Consider the following 27,760-nt stretch of genomic DNA (forward strand, 5'->3'; position numbering starts at 1 on the left):
CTATTATAAACAGAAGATCATATTGAGGTTTTATTTGTTGTGTACATGTCTTATTTCACATCAGACTGGGTACATGATGTGATCAATGCCATTGGAATCAGATAACTCCATTGACTTATGAAGCATCTTGCAAGTGGCTCAAAATGTCATACAGATTTACAGTCCTTCAGATAGTATATTTCTCTTATCATTCTGTGTGATTTTTTTAAGTGGATAGAGTACCTATTAATATAAATTTGAAAAACATCACATATTTAATAGTTGAGAGTTGAAAAACAAGAATTAATAACTACTGGACAGGCAATAAGTGTCATTTGCAATTACGTGAAATTAAATTCAACTATGGCAGGTCTGTTAATCTCAACATTACACTCTCCTATTATAGTATTTGCATTTTAACTTTTGTCCTCAATATGAGCACACTACTAGTTTTTCTACTTGGCCTAGTTTATACAATAATAACTAACACACACAAAATTTTAGCAATATAGAGACAACACAAGTTTCCTATTGACTTGTTTTTATTAGGTCACTTATCATACCCCCCCCCCCCCCCCCCCCCCCCCCCCCCCCCAACACAAAGACAATAATACACACAGAATTCTAAAATGTCCCATGTAAAATTGTTTACAACCTTTTATTTAAATCTGAAATTCCCAACTATCTCTAGGCCAAGTGACTTGCAATTGTAGTACATGTGAAAATATTTCAAATTATAATTTATTCATTCTTTTTGTCACCATTTAGATTTGTGTAGTAGCATATTGAAGATACACAAGTGGGACTTTCATATAGATTTGCCTACTCAATAACATGAATTTCTTTTTTTTTTTTTTGGGGGGGGGGGTATTTAATTTCTCTTTGCCCCTCCTCTCCCATCCCTCACAACTAAACCAAACATTTATTTACCAACTTAAGTGTAGCAAACATTCAAATCACATCAAATGGAATGGTGTGTACAATTAGATTTTCAAAACTTTTAAGCTTTATTAATAGATGTTTACATCCTAAATTTACATTATGTTCCAGTGCAGGAAAGTTTTGTTTTTGCATTTAAAAAATAAAATACAGGAGTAGAAATGAGACTATTTACAATGTTTTTCACATGCAACTCTGAAGCCAAAAACTGCTTAACTGTTGCAGCTGTCTATAAGTTGTACGTTTCACCTTGTGGAGCAGGGGAGGGAAAAAAAAACAAAAACAAAAACCCACACAGACTACGTAGCATAGCATTAAGATTACAGGTTCCATTGCTGTTCATACATTTTTCAGCAATATAATGCATTTGCAGCATATGGTTAACAAACATGGAGATTTCCTTTTCAGTAATTAAGGCTGATCACACAAGCCAGTCAGTAATGATCTGACTTGCATTGAAAAGGAAAATGTATTTTTTCAATCATTTTGAGCCTCAGTTTGCTCAGCACACACTAGTGGAAAGTTGATGCCTGTGCAAACAAAAATAATAAAAAAGCTAATGCTCAATAATGATTTACTTCCCAAAATAACTCCGCTTGAATAAAGAAAAAAAAAGGATACATACCCTCATTCATTGTATTTATTTAAACACTCAAAAACACTCGACAATAAGACCGAAATACTCCGCTTCCTGGTACTCAAAAGTAACCACTAAGCTACACTTCCACCTCCCAGCTTTACACAATAGGCTAGCTTATACTGACACCCACACAAAGGAGGTTGACCACTATGAAAAATATAATGAACAGCAGCGACCCATGCAAATGCTAACAAGATTGGTGGGGCTATTCCCGTGTCAAGCATGCAGGAACAATTTTGTAAAACGAAGCAAAAATAAACCTGCAAACAAAACTGAACAAGCTTGCTGTATGTATGTATGTATATATATATATATATATATATATATATATATATATATATATATATATATATATATATATATATATATATATATATATATATATAGTATATCGTAGAATATAAGTACATCACACAGCTCTTGGCACAAGAGAGAATACAGAAACAAGCCCCTTGCCGTTTCAGCAGCCTGCCTGCCATTCATAACCGTACATGCCTCTACTGGTAACCTTTATGAAAACACAAAAAAGGTTTACCCAAGGTAAGTCAAATCAGTTTCTTTTACTTATTTGTAACTAAATCGATCCAAGAGCCGAAAGCTTCTGGTTCAAATGTTCAGCTCTGCTTGAGATAGGGCAGACAAGTTCCACCAACTAATAGTGAGCAGAAGCATGGTCCATCCAAACACAGATTAGATACTTAATTTGAGCTATGCATTTTAAATAATTATGCAAAAAAAAAAAAAAAAAAAAAAAAAAAAAGAATACATGCATTCCAGCATTAAAAGGCACCCTAAGAGCCAGACTACCTCAAATTATATATGAGCACCTCTATCCCTTAAATGCCAGTCTGGCTCAAGGGATTCAATCTACATAAACCAGATTGAGGTGGGGTCTTGAGCAGGAAACAAAAGCCAAGCAATATTAAACAGTGCAATGCTGAAGGCAGATCTTGAAACCGTGGCAAGGGGCTCACTACTCTTGAAGAGAATGTAAACAGACTAAACAGTCCAAAGCAACAAACAGTTATGTGTTACTGCACATCACTACATTCAACCTACTCAGTAGCTTAGCACTTCCTCCATAAACAATTTATTTTTCAGTACACCCCAAATAACAAAACCCCAGCCACCAGCAATTTATCAATTGTCTGATGGAAAATCTTCAGTACATTTGGAGAAAATATTTAATTTCAGCAAGATAAATGTATGCTAATTTAATACATGCACCATTGAAGAGTAAAAAACAAAAAACAAAACCCACTATCCCTGTCTATAGAATCAACAAACTGCAGGGATAGTGGTTAGTCTCCCTCAATGAATAATTAAATAACTGTATACCATTAAGTAATCAACTAATTTGTAATCGGGTCTTCAATTGGATAATCATTCAGCAATATTTTGTACAATTATATACAATATACAGGCAGCAGATGCAAAGTTTGTTCTGCAATATACATGGAATTGGGGAAAGTCTTATCAACTCTGTCAAGCAAACAACGGAGACAAAAATTTTGAATCTTTTTTCAAACTTATCTCCAACAGGGACCACGATAAAGTATAAAGTTAGAAAATAAAGAAAATGCTGTCAATATATACACACATTAAAGAAAACTATGCATTTTGTTGTTTAATTCTTTAACATAACATTTCTTACATCTCCTACTCAAAGTAAATAGGGCACCACTGTTCAATAGTCTATACTTAAACTAACCCCCATAATTAGACTGTAATGTAACCCATTGGTGTTAGATCACTACATAATTCCAAAACATATCCTTCTGTGTAATCTACTTTATCAGAAGCACACAGTTGGCAGGCCAGACTTAAATTCTTTAAAATGTAGATTTCAAGTGTATGGACACTTCCTTGAAAACCTGATCTGTGAAGCAAATAGACATGCTCTTGCTTCTACTTTCACCAATTTAAGGCCACAGCCTTTTTTTTGGATTGGATACTACACCTTTAAGTAAGTAATAACAAAAGCTTGATCAATCATAAAGCAAATTATGTTAGCTTTAGAGGCATATTACAAATCAGTAAAGCTAAAGCACCTGGGTATGTTTACTGAAAAATCTTGCTTTATACTGCCCCATACACTCCTCACAATTTAGCGACTATGGTTTTAAATTCGATTTTGAAACAACTATGTTGCGAGAGATATAACACTTAACAGCAGCTATCGTTGACAAAACAGGAAATGATCCACCTATGAATTTGTTTTTGCATTTAAAAACTAAAGACTATTAATAATTTGCACTTAAGATTTCATGAGTACAAAGTAGTAATTTACATACTTCTGAATCAACAATTTGAAGGTGCGTTACAACAAAAAGAGGAAGTATGTACAATACATTAAAGCCAAACAAAAAACAATCACATTAACAGAATCTGGACAGTAAACTAAATGAAACTAAAATACCATTAAGATTAAATTTCTTAGTGCTGCTAACCAAATTCTCTTTTAGCTGGAAGCTGTAGTGATGGTTTTGAGGTTTACTAAGCCTTACCAGACACAGAAGTTGTTCTTTGACAAAGATGTTAGAATTAAACACATTACAGCCCATGATGCAGAGCCATGTCCAAATAAAGAATAAACCAATACAGGGGGTGGCACCGGGAAATCTGCCTACGATACGTTAAAAGGCACACTTTAATAGCAGGCATTATTCCTACACATTTTAAAACATGCCCAAGAATTTTTTTTTTGACATAGCCAATTCTGTATACGTGGTAAATTGGACAAGAGGAGGTTGTTAAGAGATGAACCAGAGTAGAAGAAAAGTGCCCTCGGAAGTCAGGACTACGTTCAAGATGATATTCAAATGCCTAGCTATATATACACACAATCATTTGCTTCTATGGCTATTTATTAAAAGACTTCATGGATGCAGATAGGTATTGCTGGTAAGCAATCAATGGTGGAGCTTGGGGCTAAACACAGGCAAAATAACAATATTTAAAATAACTGAAATTAGTACAATAGATTTATCTGGCAGGTTATTAAATGTTAACAGAAAAAAACAAACAGGATTTCATTCTGGAATGAAAATGCTACCTGTATCCTGAGCTAAACCAGAACAAACCTAGGTTTTATTATCACAATTTTTCAGGATAAGCTTAGAGGTTCAAAAGTGCTGTTGTACTTTTCAAATTAATTTGAACACTTCCAAGTCAGGAAAATGCATCTTTGTTTTAAATGGATAAATGTTAGTCAGTAAATGCAACTTTGCAACCCCCACACTAGACAACTTTAAAAAACATTTTTCTTCATCTTAACTGGAGTAGAGCAAGTTACAAAGCATCTGGTCTTTACCTATCGCTATAGAAATGTACTACCCACTATTTCCCCCATGTGTTTGGGGTGTTTTCCTGATTGGAGCCAATTGAACAATAATAACTGCTGTGATGTATTAAAACACAAATTTATAAAACGGCTGTATTGCCAATGCTACAATAGGTTACACACAAAAAAAACAAAACAAACAAAAAAAAAAAAACAGATTTCATGCCTTAGAGAATGAGATACTCATCCCTGATACCACACCTTACAGAAGGAGGTACTCAACCCTTCCACTAAAATGTTTATTACTGTTTCTAAGGGGGAGAATAATCCTTTGGTTTTTAATTACTTTCATACATGATTGTAGTCTAAAATCGACCCTTATCCAAACATCTACAGCGGACACTAATAGAATTTTCTGTGGTTCATTTTAATCCATTTAGGTTTGACTTTCCTACTAAATAAGTAAATGCAAAAAGAGCTTCAAGCAGAATGCATCAAAATGAAACGAAATCTCAGCATAGGCAATTCTAGGACAAACACGTTTGTAAGCCATGAAATTCAACAAAAGTGCAACTCAGTATTGGGATCTTAGAGCCAGCAAATGCTTTACTGCAACCTCAGAGCTAGACAAAATTGAATTTAGAAAATAAAAGGTTTTAGGATCTTGGAACAGCAAAGTAAAGATTCAAGTGATGGATGTAATAAGCTGGTTGGTCTTAGATTTTAGTTATATCTATTTAAACAAACAAAAAAAGCTTCTGTGCACTCATTGACAAGATGTGTGTGGGGTCTTTACAGCATAGAAACAGCAGATGGAATGTGCTGTGCAGGTGCGTAGTGTGCATGTGTACCAACAGATGGACGGGGTGCAGTGGTTAATGCAAGCAGACATCTTCAGATGAATCAATTAAACAAAAGTTACTAATGGATATGTTTTCAGAAATCATTATAGTCATCATCTTATGTCAGATTCATTTGCTCCCTGTGCATCCCTGGGTTGCACTTTGCGGTGATGTCACATGGGATGAGTCAGGGGGATTCTTCCCGGAGTTCCCCTGTAGGGGATTAAGACATGGGATTGTGGTCATCACTGCCAAGATTGAGGAGGGAAATTGTTGACCTCTGCCAGATCTTGTAGAGATGAACCTTTATGGGTGTAGGTCAACTTGACCCTCATTCGAAGTTGTTGCTGTGAATTAAGAAGAAAAAATCAAAACAGCTGAGTGTCAGTTATTTATGAGAGATGTTTCTCAAATAGACTCAATATAGCTATTATCAGTATTTGCATTTATCAACAACTTTAAAATGTCAATGGATCACTGAAAACTTTCAACTACATTAATGCACTTTATTGTAGTTCACTGTTGTTAGTAAAAAATATTACTACATTTTAGTGGTGGTTGCTAATGATCATAACATAATTCACTTAAAGTCAATACTAACATTGGGATTCTTTATTATTTTATCAAGAAGTGTTAAGACAACCCCTTATCTTCCAGTTAGGTTTCTTCAGTTCCCCCTCAGCTGCCAGACTCAGGCTAGTTGAAAATGAAACTCAACAAACCTTTTGTGGGTTAAGTACTTTGATAATCTGTGTCACGGTTCCTGCGTTCAGTGCTGGGACAATATTACTGCTGGGAGATAGGAGCTGCAGCTGGAACGTCTACCAGAGAAAACATGATGGGTGAATTCTTACACAAATCTGGGTGCTAAGCATTCTAGCAAATGTTTCTTTATACATTTAATATAAAAAGCTACAATAAAAAAGAAAACCCACAAAGTTATAACAGTAGACAATTATACCTTTGGTACAGCAGCCTGGAATACAAACTCTGTCATCTCGGCCTCTGTTGAATTTGAGGCTTGCATGGTTATAACTGCTATATTTGGATTTGTGTTGGACCTCTCAAATGCGAAATCTATTTTCAGCCCATTTTTATTGTATGCTATCATAGGAGGAATACCTAGAAAAAGGATGAGAAGTATTTACGGTTTGTCAGTGCTTGGAGAAACAACAGCCTTTCAGACTTTGCAAACTAAACAAAACTTTTACTGAAATGCTATTACTTGTTTTTGTAGAAATGCATGAGGGAAGATTTATGACTAGTCAAATATGCATTTAAAAAGACGAAAATATATTTAACACCACTTCTTACCTGCTGCAACATCATTGAAAAGTGGTTGTGATGCTAACCCATCTAACAGAAAGGGAGGCTGGGAGATTGAGACCGGAGGGCCAGGTGCAGGAACACCACCTAACGTAAAATAAAATAAAATAGTGAACAAAAAAAATTAACACAAGTCATTCACCTATAATGGCTGTTGAAGCCAGTTGTGTTTACCGGAAAGTGAGAGATCCCCAAGCAGATCTAGGAGCTCTCCGCCAGCTGAGACTAGTTTTGTTGGGGGGGCAGTCTGAATCACAGGCATTACATCATTTCCACCAAGAAGGTCAAGCAAGTCATTTGCCTATAAATAAATAAATAAATAAAAGAAAGAAAGAAATGTAAATGTAAATGTTACTCCCACTAGGGCTTTAATTGTGCTACATAACATTCCTTTACGTTTGCCATGAACCGCCATGTCCGAAATACTATATAAAACAAAAAGAACAGCTAAGGTACATCATTTTCTTAATAATCAAACAATGTATAGCTATACTGGCCTCAAGTGTTTGTAGTGCTACTGCTGAAAGACAGTAGGAGGGTAAATGTTAGGAACTTGCTGACTGAAGGAACTGCCTAGGTTTATACTGCCCCATAATCTGGCATGTAGCAATGCTGTCACATCGCAACCACTTTAGGTTTATAGTTTACTTTTATAGTTTTCAGAAACATAACTTTTATAATGCTTTAATGGAAGGGTATTTTGTTTAATTTGCAAGTTTAAAAACGTCACCACCAGCAGGGGTTTCTATAATACAAGGAATGCAAAAAGGGTACAGCATGACTTCCCTCTGAAAGCCGATAGATTCTCACTCACTCAATATGACAACTGTCCAAAAATATACATGGTTATCGTCGTACCAAGGTATGTCATTTTTTTGTTTTTCAGTTTTTAAATGGCTATTTAAAGAAATACACTCAAGTCAAGTAATTTTTTAACAAGAAAAATACCTTTAAAGTTTTAAACAAATACAACACACTGGTACTACAGTTCTATGAGCACTACCTAACCAGAAGTAGTGTTCATGCCAACAGAAACAGGCTCAGTAAAATGCTTTATTTCAAATTACCATGGAGAAAGATTAACATTTTCTGGTCTTAGTCTGAAACGATAGGGGGTAAGGATGTGACCACTGCAAATGAATACCCTCTTCACCTTTATCAGTTTGGACGGATCCTATTAGTTAAGATTAAGCTTTCAACCGCGGGGTACTTCTAAGGGTCATAGGGGGTATTCAAGACGACTCAAATGCACAAATAAAAATGAAAGAAAGAGAAAATAACGATCTTGTATTATATATTCACAAAAGCACAATGCACACTAATTGGGGGGGAGAGAAACAGAATCTATCACGTCCACATTTTTCACCTGTACACATGCAATTTCGATTATGTGGATTTAGGTGAAGCAGGTGTCTGGCGATTGTGCCTGGAGAGTGGTCTGTGCTGCTCATGATCTTTGCAGTTTTCAACTTGTATCAGTGAAGCACAGTGTTTCTGCATTTTCTAGAAGGAAGTATAAATGCTCTGGTAAACATACATAGTCATCATACTCTGACGGTTTTTGTTCATTACCGTGGCTGCATCTTATTAACAGCAATAGTGGCTGGTTGAAAAAGTGTTCGGTGTTTGATGCATTGCTTACTTGCAATAGAAAAACAAAGAAAAACATAAGTCAGAAAGTGCTATGCGACAAAGTTATACAGAGTCCCTCTGGATCATTTTTAGTTAGAAATGAATTATAGTTTTACCTTGAGGTTAATGTTTTTGATACTATACGTTTTAAAACTGCACAGAATTATGCTGAGGTGGGAAGTAAATAGTAACGTGATAAACACTTACAGTGCAGACTATTTTCTATTATTTATAATGACTTTTCTCAATAGAAAGCAAAAGATTCCTAAATACTACCTTTTAATTCTTTGCATCCAAGTTTTAAGAATTAAGCCTACTGTTTGGTTTTCTGGCTCAGCAATTTCAGTCCCAGACTGTTGTGTAAAATTGTATATTAAATAAATGGGAAAAAAAAAAGAAATGAGTTAACCAGATTCTGCCTTTTATTACAACTATGGTACAATTCACTGAGCAAAAATTGTTCAGGGTACTTTAGCTGAAACCTCTCGACAGAAGGGCTACAGTTTCAAAAAAAGTTTGAAAACCCCTGAGTTAAGAGAAGCAAAGTGTTACCAAGAAATAGCCAATCGAGTGTGTTTAAAGACATGCAGTGCCCGCCTACTGATCTCTTAGCAGAGTGCAAAACTTCATGATGAGAAGACAGCACCTGCAAATTATTAATTTATTTATTTTTGGACTGCATGTTAACAGCAACAAACACAAAGGAAAGATGAAAAGTAAAAGGTGGGTATTACACCGTTGCAAAGTTAAGCAGCAATTTGGAGACTTTTTTTAAATGAGAATAAAATTGTATTAATTTAATACATAAAACTAAAATCCCTACAACACTATCAACTCGGAGATGGCAAAATCTTTACAATACAGTTTAAAATAAATAATGCAAATGCCTGTAGTATCTTAGACTTAAGTTATATAGTAGTAAATACAGAGTTGTTGATTGATTCTCTGCTTGGTGTGTGCTTACTGCGTTTCTCTTGACCGATACGATGCATAATAGCTAATGTTACCTATTTGGTTTGGTAAATTAATAGGAAGGCAGTGATGAAAAGTTACAGTGCCTCGTTCTTGCTGATATTTGAGTTTCATTTACTGACAATCATGTTTGCTAGCGATCACTGTTTAGTAGGGCAGTTTATATGAAATATGACGTCACTTATTTAATAGCCTACTCGGATAATCTCATGTATGTCAGTGTTCATTAGTTAGTTCTAATGAACACAGTGGCTCACCGATGGACAAACGGTGAATAAAAAAACACACCCGTATCACCTTAAACCGTGTGAACTCGGTAATCATGGTATAGAAAATGGTTGCGGTTTCAAAACCATGGCAGTTTATACCACGGTTTACCGTAAAACCGGTATACCATGACATCCCTACTACAAACAAATGGCTAGTTTGTGGCAGACCACAATTAAAAGTGACCTTGGTCTACCAAATAATAAATTGGGTAAGGTTGTCCAAGACTGGTCCAATTGGGGTATGTGAAACAAGCCCCAAAATAAATTTCCAATTACCCGGTAAACTTCCAAAGGACTAACCTGTTGGCCAGAGACTTGCACCTTGGCACAAGTGTCCTTACCTGGTTAGTTGGTTGGGGGACACTGGGCATGTGTTTAGTTTCCAGGATTGAAGGCTCTGTTTCTCCATTGGTCTGCACAATCTCTGTTGGACCATTGGTGGATGTCTTTTCCATGACAGGCATTCGCTCCAATAAGGCCGGCCTGCAAAAAAAAAAAAAAAATAGAAATCTACTTTAATATAATTCCTACACTCAACTAAAAAGTATAGTTCTGGTAAGTATTTATCTATTTTAGTTTAAAACGGTTCTCCAAGTTACAGTGTTGACGTAATTTGTGGCAACAGATCAAGCATTAAGCTTGAAAGTTATTGGAACTCATGATCTTTGAAAGATTGAATGACATGCACCTTTAGGGTTATTCAGTACCATAAGGATGGGTTTACTTTGGAAAGACAAATAAACCCCACAACCCCTACAGAAGTTCAACATTCTTAAAAAATATAAATCACTGCTGCCATTACAGTTTAACGGTACACATGTCAATTGGGTACATAGTTTAAAAAGAAAGCAACATAAAGTGGTCAATTAAGAATTACCTCATGTGATCGTATTTCTTGAAAAGTGCATTGTATTCTACTGCCCTCTGTTGGAGCTCCACATCTATGCTGCTACCGTAAACCAAAACAATCTTCTTGATTCGGCTGTAAAACAGGGAGACAATTAAATGAGACCTGTGCGTTCCTCCAGCTTGGCTTCCCTGAGTTCAGGACAGAAGAGGCTCCATTAATGAATCCCAAAGGAGAGATTAAAAACGTACGTATTGCATACCAACTGGATATGACAAGTAACCAACAATGCTTCAGCAAAAAAGATGTACATATATAGGAGGCAATGGCAGGTATTTGCCCTTTTGCCCACAACTTACAATAAGTCCATAATTCTCATTTTAAAAAACGTTAACACAAAATACCAACATGTCTTTAAAACTACAAAATACTTCATGCTTGGCCATAGAAGATTAAAGATACTTACTTCACAGCACTGGCAAACCTGGTGGAGAGTTTCATGATTGCTGTGAGAGAATATCCCCTTGTAACAGTGGACGACAAGTTTGACACCAGGATGCCTTCCAAAACGTCAAGAACTTCATCTTCTGTAACCTGGAAAGAAAGTTACGTCTGTAGTATGCATGACTTACAAAGCAGGGCCAGTGGGTTTCAGATTTGATGGAAGTAAACAGTTAAATGTTATTTAAATAAAAAAATACTTAAATAAAAAACTGTCCCCTTCTAAACTAACTTCTCCTGTAAGTTTAACGTATCTGCTGCCTTTTAAAAAATAACCAAAGTACCTGAATGGGCTCCTCCTCCTCACACTTCCCAGACACCAGCAGATCTCCATATTCACCTATACACCAGGATGACACTTGTATGAGAGGTTGCTATAGGGAAGAAAGAAAATAAACATTTCGAAAATTATATTTTAGGTTTTAATTTAGGTTCTGCACTATATATTAATGGGGTTCCATAACAAATAAATTAGCATTTAATAAAAAGAGTCATATTTTCAATGCATGACTTAGTTTGTGTTAGAATAGTTATGGCAGAAATAAATAACCAGTGAAAGAGGCAAATTTAATGTAAAATACATACATTTGGACGAAAAACAAAACCAGTTTACAATTAGATTAAAATCTCAGCACTTAACTTGCTGCCTTAAGTTAAGCATCCAAAATGCAGACACACTTTACAGTTCCTTACCATTTACTGAGACTCTACAGCTTACCTGCGAGATATCATCAATGAGTGCTTTGTAAAGCCTCTGCACTGTATACCCATGCATCTCCACACTGTTTGTTATGAGTTGAATTAAGTTGGGCACAGCATCATCTCTTACATAGCTGCCAGCCTAAATGAACAAAAATTAAGCATTAACATGACAATTATGCAATACTTGAGGCTTTTGTTAAATTTACAACATGTAATGTACACTACGGTTTGGCTTTGAATGTGAGAGTATACTGTATTCATTCAAATTTAAGGCACTTTAAACCAATTTTTTGATTCAAAAAATGGCCTGAGTCTTAAATTGTAGCATAGTGATGTTGTATTAAAAAAAACTAAAAATCATCAACAAAAAATGTGAATACCCAAGTACACAAATAGCAACGTGACTGGCTGCCGAGAAAAGACAACACATGCCTGATACTGAATCACCCATGACATACAGGCAGCCATTTTCAAAGCATCATTAGCTTTCTGAGGAATGCGAAGAAAAGCTTCTACAGTTTGTTTCATTATTAGTAGAGATGAGAATTTTAAACGTTTAAAAACGTATAAACTTTGAAGAAGTGGTAAAATGTTTAATAATACGCAAGACGTATAACCGGTCATGTGACAAATGTCATTAAAAGCCTATTTTTTTATGCATTACTTTTAGTAATTTCTGCTCTAGTGCCACAGTAAGGGCGGATATTATAAAAAGGAAGGGGTTTGGAAAGTGCCTCCAAATAGCTTTTCTAATTGGTGCAACAGAAAGATTGACATTGGGGTGGGTTTTATACTATCTGGCGCTTCATTGATGCACTGTGTGTGTGTGTATGCCTGTAGTAGGTGTGGTATGGTATCAATTCCATGGTGGGGTAATAACATTTATGACAAGTGTTTTTTCTGAGTTTGTTCTATATTTAAAATGGCATCTCTAAACAAAAGGAAGCCACATTTGGAAGTATTTTGAGGAACCAGACGAGAAAACCGTGGTATGTAAATAATTATGCCAAACAAAATTGCTGTACCACAAAATCACAAGTTCAAATCAAAGCTACTATCAAAGACTGCAAACCTTTAAATCTCTGAGGCAGACTTTTTGATATCAGTCACAGTGCTCTTTAAAATTCTATTTAAAATAAATTTAAATTCTTTAAAATACTGTGCTATTTTATCCCTGGTAATTACCTTTTCCAGAAGTGAAAGTATTTCCAACATTTTTTCAATTTTAAGCACAACTCGCTTTTGCTTTCCTGTAGCCATTTTGCATTAGCACTGTTCTGTGGGTGATGTTCATCTCCTAATTTTTTTAAAGGCCATGAACCTTTAAGAAACACACTATTCTAAAAACATTATACTATCCGAAAATGCGTTCAATATGTATATAGTTATATGTTCTCTAGCAACTTTAATTGCAACCAAAAATAGAAACCTGTAGTTAAGTCTTTGCAATGTTAAAACGTTATTTGCTTATTTAGGATTTACTTACTTAGAAAATACTTTTCGTTTTCTTATATGCGTAATTGAGGTTGTATCTTTGTCCCAGATGTAAAAAATGTGATCACCCCCCCACCTCCTCAACCTGCTGACCCGCTATGTCCTGGCCCGCAAGCTGAGGTCCTCCGACTCCCAAGCAAAAGTACACCACATTTGGAGAACGCTATTTTAGCTTAATGGCTCTGACTCTTTGGAACTCTCCCAGTTTTGGTGCGTGATGCTCCCACCGTTGCTAGCTTTAAATCAACTTTAAAAGACCCACCTGTTATCACTTGCTTTCCATGCTCTTGAAGCCTGATATCTGCCGTTAGCTGTTGTGTTACTGCTACTATTTCACATATTATATTACTATCATGTATTATGCACTTTCCACTGTATTTAATGTAGTATGCTTTTCTTTCTTTCTTTATTTATTTTTACTGTGTAAAAAAAATTACATTTCTTTGTATTTAAAGTATTATGGATTTTCTTGTTACTGCATCTTAAAGCGCTTTGTGATGGTGGTCCACTATGAAAGGCGCTACATAAGACTGATTGATTGATAAATGCAGCTTTATTTGGGGTTTTTCCTCAAATTGAGGGTGGGGAATTTAGGCTGCATCTTAAATTCCAGGATGTCTTGAATTTGAAGGAATATGGTAGTTTAAATGCATGAAATGTTTTACAGGGACACTTCTTTTATCTGAAATGTATGGTTTAATGGCATAACCACACCCCTTTACAATGCTGTAAGACATGGGCAATAGGTGCATAAAATAAATGTCCACAATTCAGCATTATCAGTTTGCTGTTTTTTTTCAGCCATATTGTACCAAACCAGCTACTGTCAATGTTTAGAGTATCAACATCTCTATACCAGACTCAGGTTGATGGATCACAAAGCTTTCATTACTCAACAGCTTAATAAACCAGCAAAAATTGTAATTATCAGTTGCCCAGGCAAATCATATCCTTTTTACATCTCACTTTTAACCATATCCATATCCTCCAGAGGGTTTTCATGCATCAGGTATAGCCTGTTTCAGATACTGCTCTAGTTGCTTTAAAACAGAGTCCTTAACATGTATAATTAAACACTAATGGTTTCTCAAATAACCCACAAACACTGGTTAAGTTATGCAAAGGTAACATACCGTGGTTAGAACTCTCATAATAGTGTCTATGTGCCATCTTTTTGAGGGTGCGTATCTGGGAATATAAGAAATATCAAATATAAAACAAACACACACAACCAAAACACTTAAGCTACAAAACTGCTGTTGTCAGAGAAATGACTGTCAACACAGTTTTAATAAACTCTGTCGATGGATCACTTAAATACTTCATCATACAACAATTTTGAAATTTAAAAAAGAGCCAGAAAGGGAGTTACAATGCAGACTTACTTCTCTGCTGCATGGAAGACCCCCGATGCACAGTCTGCTTTGAACTCTGGATCACAGGAGTCCAGGAAGTAGAGCAATTCCTTCATCATTCCACGGATGTTATTTCCATTGACAAGAGCAAAACTCAGCTCCATTGCACGTCTGTACCAACAGAAAAATTAACTAATTTGTAACTGGGATTTCCAGCTAGACATCAAAATACTAGGTTAAGAAAATAGTTAGCAAATGCACATTGCCATTTAAATGAAATACAAAATCTCACTAGGCAGAATGCAGGTACCAGGACTGATTTATGTCAGTCAGAGCTTATCCACTAAGATCATGTTTGAGGTTTGTTTTTGTTTTTTTCTTTTTTTCTTTTTTAAATGGAACATGTGCCATCCAGTGTGAATTTTACTATTTTTTTTTATCCACTGAACTAATTGTAAAAGGGACTTTCAACACATTAAAAGACAGTGACCCTGTTAATGGAGAACCCTAACCCTAATCACATATCAGAAGGATATGTGCACATGGATGTTTTTTTGGAGAAGAGTACTGGCAAGGTTGTCTGACCTAACATTTCTGCGTTCTAATTAACTTACCGCTTTATAGATACATCTAAATCTTTTAGACAGTCAACAATGGTGCTCCGATGTCTCTGTACAGCATTGTGGTCCGTCTGTACCGTCTTCAGTAGTGATGTCAATGCCACATACCTGAAAACAATTTTAAACATGGTCACGTGTGCACAAACCTATATATTCACTACATAATCATTTTGTGTTAACGCTGTACAAAAATTATACATAAACAAAAAAATTCTGTCGATGGATCACTTAAATGTTTTATCACACAACAGCACCCAAAAACTAGAGTGTAAAGAGAGACTTGCCTAATATTTTTGTCATTATTTAGCAAGAACCGTCCCAAGATGTTAATGGCTAAAACCTGCAGTGGGAAGAAAGCAATATGTTAATACTAAGAATTACACAAAACATTCAATGATTAATTGTTGCCACCAGAGTAAGGTATAAAAAGCTCTCCCAAAGGTCTAAATTAAAAATAAATCTGTCCAGAAACATCAAGTTACAACCTAAAGTGAATCTTTAACACACTACTGTAGTTAGCAGTTAACTACCCAACATTCTAGTTAAAGTCTACTTACAAATATTTGTATTAAGTCAGGTGGTGTGGGTTTTCTTTTACTTACTTTTAAATTTAAACAAGCAGTTGGATGTGTTTCGGTAAAATTAGCAATTTTCCAAATGGTTAGAAGTCTACTTAAATAAACAGCTGAGCTGCACGCATGAACACTCACTCTCAATCCACTTTCAGATTTGATGTCCATGATAGTCAAAACTGTTTCATAAAGGATTGCGTTGCCTACATTTTTACTCGTCTCTGTGTTGGTGGCCACCTGCAAAACAAAGGAAATCCACCGTTTCTATTAAATAGATACAAACAGGCATTTAAATGAACACCCTTTTACCAAACATTCACAGCATACATTATCACAAAAAGACACTAGCAAATTCTACATTTCATTATTGTTTTCTAAAATCCAGTTATAAAAAGAAACGATTCCCGATGCCTCTGGAATACCATTACATGAACCATTCAATAATGCAACTAGCTTTTTCGCAACAAAAGATGTGAAAATACCGGTACTAACTAATTAGCTTTTATCATTTAAGTGAATCCAAAAATGATATAATTTTTGCCTTCATTCAAATTTAAGATTAAGGCTTTAACTTAAGTCATTTCTGCAGTAAACAAACACTAGCAATGTGGCATCCCACCTGTGCAAGAATGTCATTCATAGCTTCACTGGAATCATCATCATTCCTACCCAGAATTCTGAGTAACCTCAGTATACGGACCTAAATAAGCAAACACAATATTATGTTATTATTATAACCAAAAAATAAATAAATGAAATCAAAATACAATACTGGTTTTCTTGGTACTAGATGTTTCACCTGTAAAAATGGATCACTGATTCCAGACACATCATGTTCTGGTGAATATCCTGACATGATGAGATTCTTTAGGATTCTAACCAGCTGTGGAACAAGCTGAAAATGAAGTGAGAACACAAAAGTTACTATCTACATAATAATACCTGACAATATTATTACTTACTATTTCAAAGCCTGGTCAGGAAATGTGAAGTGAAATCTCCCCTGTGCTCCTAATTAAACAGAGCCCTGCATTTCAACTATAAGGATATTTACTAAAAGCAGCATAGGCTCTAGGGATATCTGCAGGTGATGTGAAAGAATATTTCTTTTTGAATGCCAGGTAAATATTTTGAGAGAAAACTTTTTCCTTGCTATATTTAAAACCTCAACATTAACTATCTTCTGTTATTACCCCTTCTCTTAAACTGAAGAATTTAAGAGAAGTCTTCACCCAGATGACCAAGTTTTAGATAAGCATGCAATTGTGATTAAGCCCATAATGTTTAGTGATGTATTTCTTTCTGTGCATTTGAAACCATCACAGTTCCACACTGAAGAAAAAAAAAAAATTCTGAGGCCTACTGACAAAGCAGATACAGATCACATTCTTTGTTGCTGCATTTACAAAATGTACCTGATTTCCGGTTAAACAAACAAACAAATCCACTATACAATTACAGCATGACCTCTTATTAAATGAAAAAAAGAATGTATAGAAAATTGTCATATTATAGAAGTGGCTACACGAGACTAATGTTCTGTCTGCAAAAACAAAAGTATGTAATTTATATATGACAGTCGTGTAAAATATAAAATTAGTAAGAGCATGCACCAGCTATGAACCAGAATGTACTCTTACCTTTTCATTCTAACAAATGCAGGAATCGTAACAGACAAATGACAGAAAACAAATATGAAGCAGTTGTTAGGAAGGTATTAAGAATTGTCAGGTTTTGTTTGCAGAAAAAATAATAGGAAATGATTAGATTTAAAGGCTCCTGTTCTTAAGATTAATTCTGGCATTATAAAAGTTATTGTCTTGGGTCCAATAAAAATCCACCTATATCCCAAAAAAAAAATGAACCAGGTTTCCTGTTCAATATAGCTTTTAATTGGACAGGAGGACAAACTTCTTTGGCGAATCAAGGTGTTGAAGGCTGGTGCAGCCTGAATATAAAACCACGATATTCTTCAGCTCAGTGCACAGTTCCAACACTCCCTTCTCAAATAGCCAAGAGTACAGTCCGCAGAAGCAATTCACAATGTTTTCATTACTGTGCTGCAGCGAGCAGAACACAAATCTCCAAAACAGACCGAGGGGAATTGACAGTGCAGGTAATTCTTTAACTAGGGAGCAGATATCTCACATTAATGGAAACCTCCCTACTGTTCAGATGGAAACGTCCTTCAAAGCACAAGCAGCTATATGCAAAATTATCCCCCCAGCTCCCAAAATGATCTCTTTATATATTCAATACAAGGTTATTCATGTTCCTTAATAAAGGAGACATGAAAATGACCCTTTAGGGACAAGAAAATTATTTAACAGTATGCTCAAAAGGCTACAGTATTTTGTATTTGGAAGTAAACACACTGAAAAGAAAAGGAATTTATTTGTCCTTACATTTTATACAAAGAGGTTTTATTTTTTCTTTATTTGTCTTACCTTTCGGAAATGAGCTAACATGTCAGGGCTTCTTTCACACATCTCTGTGAGAAGAACAACTGATGTGTGGAGAACACCTAAAAAAATGTACAGGTATGAAACAAATGTAATCTTCCATATTTGCGCTGTGAAGGGATGGTGTTGGGGAAAGAGACTAAAGGTGGATAAGATCAGACAAAGCTGTGACATCTCTTACTGAGCTAATCCGAAATCGATACCAAGGACATGGATAGAAATCCTTTTAGTTACCTACTTGCTTTACAAACAAGGACATCATTTTCTTAAAAGGAAAGTCTCATTCTCCTTAACTGTGACCCATTTCAAATAAAAAAAAAATAAATCCAGCCACTTCCAAGCTATCTTACCATGATTTTTCTCATTTAGCAGGTTTTTTGTAGCTGGCAGGAACATCTCCATAAGCTCAGGCACCTTTCTGATAACATGAACTGCACTCAGTGCGGCCTGAAAACAAAATTCAAAAGTTCAAGCTTCAGTTTGTCTCAAATTTAACATTCAGAAGAACACAGAGTGGGTTGCTACCTTAAGACTGAATAGCACTCTCTGAGAAAGGCCCAGGACTGAATTGCAAGGGGTGTTCAGGTTAGGTTGGAAGAGTTCTCTCAGAACCAGCATGGTTGATGTGCATTATTTTGCTTAGCATGATGCATGTGTGATATATATCTATATTATATAATATATATATATATATATATATATATATATATATATATATATATATATATATATATATATATACATATATATACATATATATATATATATATATATATACACACACACACACACACACATATATATATATATATATATATATATATATATATATATATATATATATACACACACACACACATATATATATATATATATATATATATATATATATATATATATATATATATATATGTGTGTGTGTGTGTGTGTGTGTGTGTGTGTATATATATATATATATATATATATATATATATATATATATATATATATATATATATATATATATATATATATATATATATATAGACACACACACACACCACTTTTACTCCTTAATTTACTCTGGCTGTTAAACTTCAGCACTTTAAAAGGAAGTCCAAATTTGCATCCATAAGAAACACAACCTGCCAAAAAGTGACCTCTACAGTACATAAAGTTTAAGGTATGCTTCAGATTTGCTAATTGAGTCAGTCTGCGTTCGTTTCTGACTGAGATATGATACGGATCAGATAAGTCACTTCAAAAAGCTCATGTTTTGCTACAGTGGCCCAACAGGAAATATCTCATATTGTGATCAAAGTTGCATACCTGTAATAAACAAGATATTTTTTAACCTTAACTACTGTAGTTAATTCAGTGGGCTAAACTAAGGCCTACAAAACCTATTCTTACTTTTGCAACATTTTTCAATTTTAATAAAGTGCTTCATATAATGACTTTAATAAAGTTTTACAAATAAACAAATATTCAAACTCTGAATCTTGAACACATCTCCAAACATAAAAATGTATGTTTCTATGAACAGGAGCAATATGATGCTATGCACATGATGTTGTGTACTGTAATTTATATGTATCTGTAAGTCCCTGCACCACTGCTTGCATCAGGATGTATCTGGTTAAAGTTGTCACTGATTGATTAAATATGATCAGTTATGAAAAACAAACACAAACACCACCCTAGTATAATAAACATGCAAATTAATTAAACAGCAGAATGACAATGCTGATCAGGTACCTTTTTCCTCAAGTAGGAATTTGATGTTTTTAGTTGTTTCTCCACCTCCCCTGCCAGATCTCTGCACATCTCTGATGAGCCCATACAGCCGAGGGTACAGAGCGCCAGCCCCTGCACAAACTGAGTGCTGTGATTGAGGTCACTGAGGAGGGAGGAAACAGGAGGGAAAAGAACAAACTTGTGAAAAGGGTTCTATGGCTTGGTATGCTGCACACACAGCTAAGTCTTAATTATAACACTTACAACATGTATAATATCAAATCAGCTGGGGTCCACTGTGTTAGAAACACACATACAGTGCCTATAGAAAGTCTAAATACCCCCTTTCAAAATGTTCATCTTTTGTTGCCTTACAGCCTGAAATTAAAATGCATAAAAAAAAAAGTTTTTCATTTATCTACACATCTACCCCACAACTTCCAAGTGAAAAAAAATATTCTAGAAATTTGTAGCAAATTAATTAAAAATAAAAACTGAAATAGCTTGTTTGAACAAGTGTCCACCCCCCTTGTAATAGCAATCCTAAATTAGCTCAGGTATAACCAATCACCTTCAAAATCACACACAAAGTTAAGTGGCCTCCACCTGTGTTAAATTGTAGTGATTCACATGATTTCAGGATAAATTCAGCAGTTCCTGTACGTTCCCTCTCCTGGGTAGTGCATTTCAAAGCAAAGACTTAACCATGAGCACCAAAGCGCTTTCAAAAGAACTCCAGGACAAAGTTGTTAAAAGGCACTGATCTGGGGATGGGTATAAAAAAAAACAAAGGCCTTGAACATCCCTTGGAGCATGGTCAAGACGATTATTAAGAAGTGGAAAGTGTATGGCACCACCAAGACCCTGCCTAGATCAGGCCGTCTCTCCAAACTGGATGACAGAGCAAGAAGGAGACGGATCAGAGATGCTACCAAGAAGCCAATGGCAACTTTGCAAGAGCTACAGGCTTTTATGGCCAAGACTGGTCAAAGTGTGCATGTGACAACAATATCCCAAGCACTCCACAAATCTGGTGTGTATGGTAGGGTGGCAAGAAGGAAGCCATTACTCAAGAAAGCCCACCTTGAATCCTGTTTGAAGTATGTAAAAAAACACTCAGGCGATTCTGTAGCCATGTGGCAAAAAGTTTTGTGGTCTGACCAAATTAAAATGGAACTTTTTGGCCTAAATGCAACGAGTTATGTTTGGCGCAACCTCAACACAGTGCATCACGCAATGAACGCCATCCCTACTGTGAAGCATGGTGGTGACAGCATCCTCTTATGGGGATGTTTCTCACTGGCAGGAACTGGGGCACTTGTCAGGATAGAAGGGAAAATGAATGGAGCAAAGTACAGAGAAGTCCTTGAGGAAAACCTGCTGCTCTCTGCAATAAAGCTGAAACTGGGATGGAAGTTCATCTTTCAGCATGACAACGACCCAAAGCATACAGCCAATGCTACACTGGAGAGGCAAAGGAACAAAAAGGTAAATGTCCTTGAGTGGCCCAGTCAGAGCACCGACCTAAATCCAATCGAAAATTTGTGGCATGACTTGAAGATTGCTGTCCATCAACGCTCCCCAAGGAACTTGATAGAGCTTTGAAAAGTTTTGTAAAGAACAATGGTCAAATATTGCCAAATCTAGGTGTACAAAGTTGGTAGAGACCTATCCCAATAGATCACAACTGTAATTGCTGCCAAAGGTGCTTCCACCAAGTATTAACTCAGGGTGGTGGAGACTTATCTAATTATCTTTCAGTTTTGTATTTAATATATCATTTTTTCTCTCAATAAAAACTTTTTCCTCTTCTTAACAGTGTGTAGTATGATGTGTAGATAAGTGGAAAAAAATCCTCATTTAAATGCATGAAACTCTGAGGCACTGACACAACAAAATGAAAAAGGTTCAAGGGGTGTTGACTTTCAATAGGCACTGTATTATCAAGGATAAAACGAAGCCCTTACTTTTTGATGCAGTTGGTCATTAGTAAATGCACGTCTTGTCTCTCATCAAGCAGTAACATGGCACCCAGGTACCCGATACGCTTATCTGTAAACTTCTGAGATGCAATCAATTTGAGGCACTCCAACTGTAAAACACATATTAAAACACTTTAACACAGGAATAATTCAAATACAGAAATACATCTAACAGAATATGCCAATATCTGAAAATGTGCACAATCTTTTAAAGTGATCATCAACCTCAATACAAGCATGTCTAAATTAAATCGATAACTACAAAGTACATACACTTTACCAACATATTAAGTGGAATTTGTCTTTTCAGATGAAAAGCACATGCTCAGTTAAATATTTGTCTGTCACTGTTACTTACATCTGAGGCATATGTACACATTTCGTTATGTGTGAGTGGATACAACAATACCTTCTGGGTATGCATTTATTAGATTACCTGTCCAAAGTGTGCTGGGTATCCCAGCATGTGCATATACAGTAGCTTAGCAACATTTCTACAGCGGTATGTATTGTCCTCTTCTCTGAAAGATGACCTAATAGCAGCACATTCTTTCTGGATCATCTCTCGTTCCTCGGCTTGGGTCCTAGCTGTCCGGATCGTCCGGATCAGCTCCCGCAGTCTGATCGGAGCTGGCATCCTCTGAAAATACAAACAGCAAACAATAGGTACAATATGCTTCAGTCCAAAACAAGATTACATTGTCAGACTGTGCAACAATATGCACAGTAACTGTGCAAATTCCTTCTTGGAAAACATTGTGGAAAATAAATCATTAGCAAGATCTATCACAATTGGACAAGGGGATAGATTTACCAAAAAAAAAAAAAAAAAAATTGAAGTGCCAGACAGCCTCCATAGCAAGATTTATTAGGATACAGGGCTTTGATTTCAGCATGGGGTCGTGTAATTCCGCAGGGATATTTTACGACTGCATGGAAGTAACTGTATTCTTCTCCCTCCCCCTATTTTTCACCCAATTTAGAACGCCCAATTTAAACACACACACTATTCTAAAGTAATGCTGGATACATCAAATGACTTCAATCTCTCTTATTGCGATAAGTGATTCTGAGCGGCCATCTAAGCATGGTTTTTATAGAAGCCGTCAAGACTATTGCAGTAAGAAAAAACAAAAAGCATTATAGGACTGGAAAATTTTAAACATTTAAAACGGTAAATGAAATTAAATATTTCCGTTTAACATTTTAAATGATATACACCCCCCCCCCCCCCCCCCCCCCCCCTTTCGATTCAGTTATTTTTTGCTTCCTCTGCACCTTAGGCTTACTTATAGATGTAGTTTGGGTCAGTAGAGATAGAATTAGAGGCAAGTACAAAATGTCTCATTCAAAAATTAAAAAGAGAAGTCCTGTCTGGACCTATTTTGAAAAAGTTGAGGACACTACTGTAAAATGCAGTTTTTTCAAACTAAGTTATCGCAGAGGTTGCACAGGTGTAATGCTCAATCATCTCCAGTTGAAACACCCTCACTACTATTTACATGAAGACTCGGCCGAAACATGTCAGCCCAGGACAACACAATATGTACGCAGTTGCTTTTGCGATCCAGTAAGGTCAGATAAAATATCAGATCTAAAAGCAGAGGTGACAGACTGTTCACCAGTTTGAGTTGTGGAAGGACAAGGATTTTGTCAGGTTCTGTCTTACTGTAATTTTTTTTTTTTTCTGCACTAAACAATGAGTGCATAAATAAAAAGAATCTTAACCATGAAGCACAGGATGAATTTCACTTGGGAAAGGAACAGTGCTTCCAATTAAAAAGGTTTTTAATTAAGCAGTTATCTATCTGCATTGAGCAAACCACAAAAGAAACATTGCATGCTAACATTGATTAAAAAAATAAAGTACATTATTTAACATATTAGTATTTACTGCTTTTATAATATAGTTGCATTACATTGCAACAGACAGGTGGGACAGGAATGACACGCATTACACACACCAATAAACAATGTTGTTTTCCACAAGCGCCAGATGTCATAAGCATACTCATCTGAACGTTATAGTTTCACTAGACAATAAGGCCAATTTATGATTTTCACATACAGACATGCATTTCAACTCTGATTTATGCTTTTGTTTGGACAAACACATGGCCCAGGAGCTACGCTTCATTTTCATATTGAATATGAACAAAATTAAAAATAAATCCAAATTAGATCTTCTCAAATTAGGCACATAACCACTTTATCCATGGTGGAATTTCATCCTTTTAGTTTTAAACTCTGAACATTGAGGCCAAGTCCTGCAGTGACGCATTTAAATCACCCTTAATCACAAAACATATCCATTCCAGTTAATCCTTGCGTAGGAAAAACTCAAACAATTTTGGAGAGTTATAAACTCTTTTCTAATAACTACTCAAACATTTTTTTTTTCAGAAAGAGGAAGCTACATCCTAACCAAGGTAAAACTGTTAGTATCAAGGTGATTAACTGGTAAACACTGCTCATACTCTTAAATGTTTAATCATTAAACAAACATTAACAGCTAAACCTGTATGTATTAAGTATGCATACCAACTGTAAAACACACACTATACTCTTCACTCAAAAGCCATCTGGGGAACAAGAATGAGTTATGTTGTGCTTTTGGTCTTGTATCACCCACTGCCGTGTAGAATGAAATTCACATTTTTGAAAGACAATATTGGGCAGCTGGCTCTTTGAGCTTGCTTTATATATATATATATATACATATATATTCGCACTTATGAATACAGCAAACATCTGTGTTACTGACACACAACCTGTTGCACTGCATTCAGGAACCTGCCAGTCTATTTAGTTTGCTTCCGGTTATTGACTGAACACACTGTATAGAAGTGCACAAGTTCTTGCAGTGTCTTTAACAAAAAAGACACTAGCTGCATCAAATATCAGAAACATTTCTGATAAAAATGTCACCGTTCAGTACAAGTAGGGGACATTTCACTTGTCTATCTAGGGGAAACCTAACAAGAAACTGCGGAGACAGCAGCAACAGCTCAGAGCAGACTATCTGGCTTTGGAGTTCCCTGCTCCTAATAGCCGGCAAACTAATGCCTATTCTGGTCCTTGGTCTTCTACAAAGAGGTTTTTGCAGGGCTCCTAGAGGTAAAGATTGCAATTAAAATACCAGAACACTAGCCCAGCAAGTCAAAGCAATTGCAGAACTAATTAGTTTGGCCTTTGTTTCCATGTGCATTAATAACGTTACCCTGCGGTGTCTCTCCACAAAGCCAAAACATGGGCTGATATGCTTCAAGATTTTTTTTTCTCCATATAATGCCATTTGTTTATAATGAAACAGGTGCCAATAAACACGTTACTTGTGCATCAGCTCAGCTGCAGAGAAAAATCAGGAATGGGGTTTCAAAATAGTCATTTTTCGTATTCCAATTAAAGTACATGGATAATTAACAGCTTTTCCAGCAATTTTATGTTTTAGCAGTTAACCTAAATAAACAAAACACAAAGAACTTAAAAATAGCATTATGGTGATAATCGACTTTTGTTCCTAACCCCCAAAAACGCACTTTAATGTGCTCTTCATGCCTGGAACTCTCTAATTCAATCACATCTGAGCCTACATTACACAGATGGTTTGCATAAAGTACCAGTAAAACCTGGAACAGGTCATTAACCCTTTAAGGTACACGTGGCATGTGTCCCACAAATACAACTATGCTAACCTTCTTACTGTTGCAATGAATTGCACGAAACAGGACGTAAAATGTACCGATAGGTTGGACCTTGTCATCCAAATGGCCCTTGTGATACCCGAGTCACTCTCAAATGTATTTTAATAAATCAACGTGTCAAATTATAAATTGGTAATTTGCAAGAATGTCTGCAATGTCATAGTTGTCAAACCTGAATTATTTCAAATACATATATTTAGTACACTCACAATGGTTTATTGGCCAATATCTTACATTTTCGCAAAACATTCTGTCTTACGATGTTGCTCAATATGTCAAAAGCTTACGAATGAATACCTTACCAGTTTCAAGAATTGCTTAAGTTTCAGTTCCTAGTACGTAACTGAATGATCGGCCTACTATTCGGTTTATAACTGATACAGTCAGCTGATCTGCACCAAACTATTCTACCAGGTCCCTAAACCTATGGGGTTACACCTTATGGTAGACCACTTTGCAAACATTTGACATATTTCTAAAAACACCTGACCCATCAAAACAGTTTTTAGCTCAGATGAGCTGCCCTTCCATTGTATCAATAAACCATAAGCTCCAATTCCAAATAATTAAATCCAACACATTCATGAAAAACAAATATATCTGTTTAACAACTAATTTCTCGTAACGGCAATGATCTGTCGTAGACAATTAACAGAAATGGGCCAGTTTATTAACCACATACGGGCAGCCACTGACTGGGCGGTACATTTATAAACCATTCCCACGAATATAAACAGACAATGGCACAAATCAAACTACTACAACCGAGTGCATTTTTGCAAATAAAAAGTAATAATATTGTGAGGCTTCGGGCAGTCAAAATAAAGCTGAACTATTTTCACAGCCACCCAGTTAGCAAGACCAGGCCTCCAAACATCAATTTACAACAGCAGCAAATGTCGTTATCAATAATAATAATAAAAAACCATCACAACATTTAACCGATAATAAGTTTGGCAAGTACGACGTCAGTACGTTTTAATAATAATTTAAAAAAAAACGAAAAAACATATACTACTGTACTGCTCAGTAAAACGCCACCAATAACCAAATTAACCCCACTGCAAAATCCCGGGATTGCCCCAAAACATCGGAAAATCCGTTTACGCCTGTGCGGCACCCATAGCTGTCTGCTGCAATTTTCCCCATACCATTAATAAAATGTCCTGGGCTGATCTTGGTTATACTCACCGGCTGTATTGACACCAGAAAAACACTGGAATCTTCTCTCTTTGCGACGGAGGGAGGAACAAACCCTACATTCAAAATGGCGGCTCCCCCGGCCTCAGCACTTCAATCGCAGGCGGAGTGTTACACAGAACAAAACGCCTTCTTCCAAAACGTTTGAACAGCGGCTGGGTCTGCAACTGGCACCATTCCGGCTCCAACATAGAGCCGCTTGGTTGTACTAAACCATAGAGCAGTTTGAGCCAACATGGCAAACATACGTACCCAGTTTCACAATCTTCTGTATAAATCTTGGTTTTGAGTTGACTGTACCTTTACTTGCAAGTGTTATTCGCAAGAGCAAATAAATCGAAGCCTGGGGTATCTAGAAGCATTGCAGAAATAGGTCAAATTCTTTTCCTGCTAAGTACGTATTGTCAAATAAATTAAGTGGGGTTGGTATGTTCATTTTAAGTAGGTGTTTTAAAATTATTAAACATAAGAGAAAAGCAAACAAAAAAGACACAAAACTTAAAAATAGGTAATAACTAATACATTGCAATGATTCAAAATATAAAAAAATACAATCTTTGTGTTTGTTTGTTTTTTTTTGTTTTTTGCTCTCCAACTTGAGCAAGTAAACCAAAACGCGCCCAGAATACCTCAATTTGCAGAAAATAGGCTTTATACGTTATATTTATGTGTGCAACACAATTTTTTGTAAAACATTTTTTTTTTTTTTACAATTACTCATGT

At 35.8% G+C, this 27,760-nt stretch overlaps 1 protein-coding gene and 1 non-coding gene across 3 annotated transcripts; both read right to left on the bottom strand.

Annotated features, from left to right (window-relative positions):
* Positions 1-2,625: 2,625 nt before the first annotated feature.
* LOC121325588 (AP-1 complex subunit gamma-1) lies at positions 2,626-27,112 on the bottom strand. 2 transcript variants are annotated; one of them, XM_041268340.1, is made up of 24 exons: positions 27,029-27,112; positions 22,570-22,773; positions 22,119-22,243; positions 20,173-20,314; positions 18,786-18,882; positions 18,421-18,497; positions 17,614-17,622; positions 16,773-16,868; positions 16,593-16,673; positions 16,112-16,210; positions 15,686-15,741; positions 15,396-15,509; positions 14,812-14,952; positions 14,560-14,614; positions 11,949-12,071; positions 11,515-11,604; positions 11,196-11,323; positions 10,760-10,864; positions 10,224-10,365; positions 7,184-7,310; positions 6,998-7,096; positions 6,645-6,805; positions 6,406-6,504; positions 2,626-6,030 (listed from the first exon to the last, which is right to left on the bottom strand). In XM_041268340.1, exons 2-24 carry the CDS (start codon positions 22,768-22,770, stop codon positions 5,929-5,931), a joined length of 2,469 nt encoding a protein of 822 aa, XP_041124274.1. In that variant the 5' UTR covers positions 22,771-22,773; positions 27,029-27,112; the 3' UTR covers positions 2,626-5,928. The 2 variants fall into 2 exon arrangements, with proteins under 2 accessions (XP_041124274.1, XP_041124275.1); XM_041268341.1 differs by lacking the exon at positions 17,614-17,622.
* On the bottom strand, positions 14,683-14,765 carry LOC121326324. The gene has a single exon (XR_005951457.1). It is a non-coding gene; the product is annotated as a small nucleolar RNA SNORD71 (small nucleolar RNA).
* Positions 27,113-27,760: the final 648 nt, after the last annotated feature.

Source organism: Polyodon spathula, chromosome 13 (genome assembly GCF_017654505.1).
Source record: "Polyodon spathula isolate WHYD16114869_AA chromosome 13, ASM1765450v1, whole genome shotgun sequence".
NCBI lineage: Eukaryota > Metazoa > Chordata > Actinopteri > Acipenseriformes > Polyodontidae > Polyodon > Polyodon spathula.

Bases quoted from the DNA above. Each gene is read 5' to 3' on its own strand.
- LOC121325588 (XM_041268340.1), bottom strand. From the start codon at position 22,770: ATGCCAGCTCCGATCAGACTGCGGGAGCTGATCCGGACGATCCGGACA. The intron at 22,244-22,569 runs GTAATCTAATAA...TGTGTTTTACAG, and splicing joins ACCCAGCACACTTTGGACAG to TTGGAGTGCCTCAAATTGAT. The intron at 6,505-6,644 runs GTATAATTGTCT...TTTCTCTGGTAG, and splicing joins TCCAGGCTGCTGTACCAAAG to ACGTTCCAGCTGCAGCTCCT.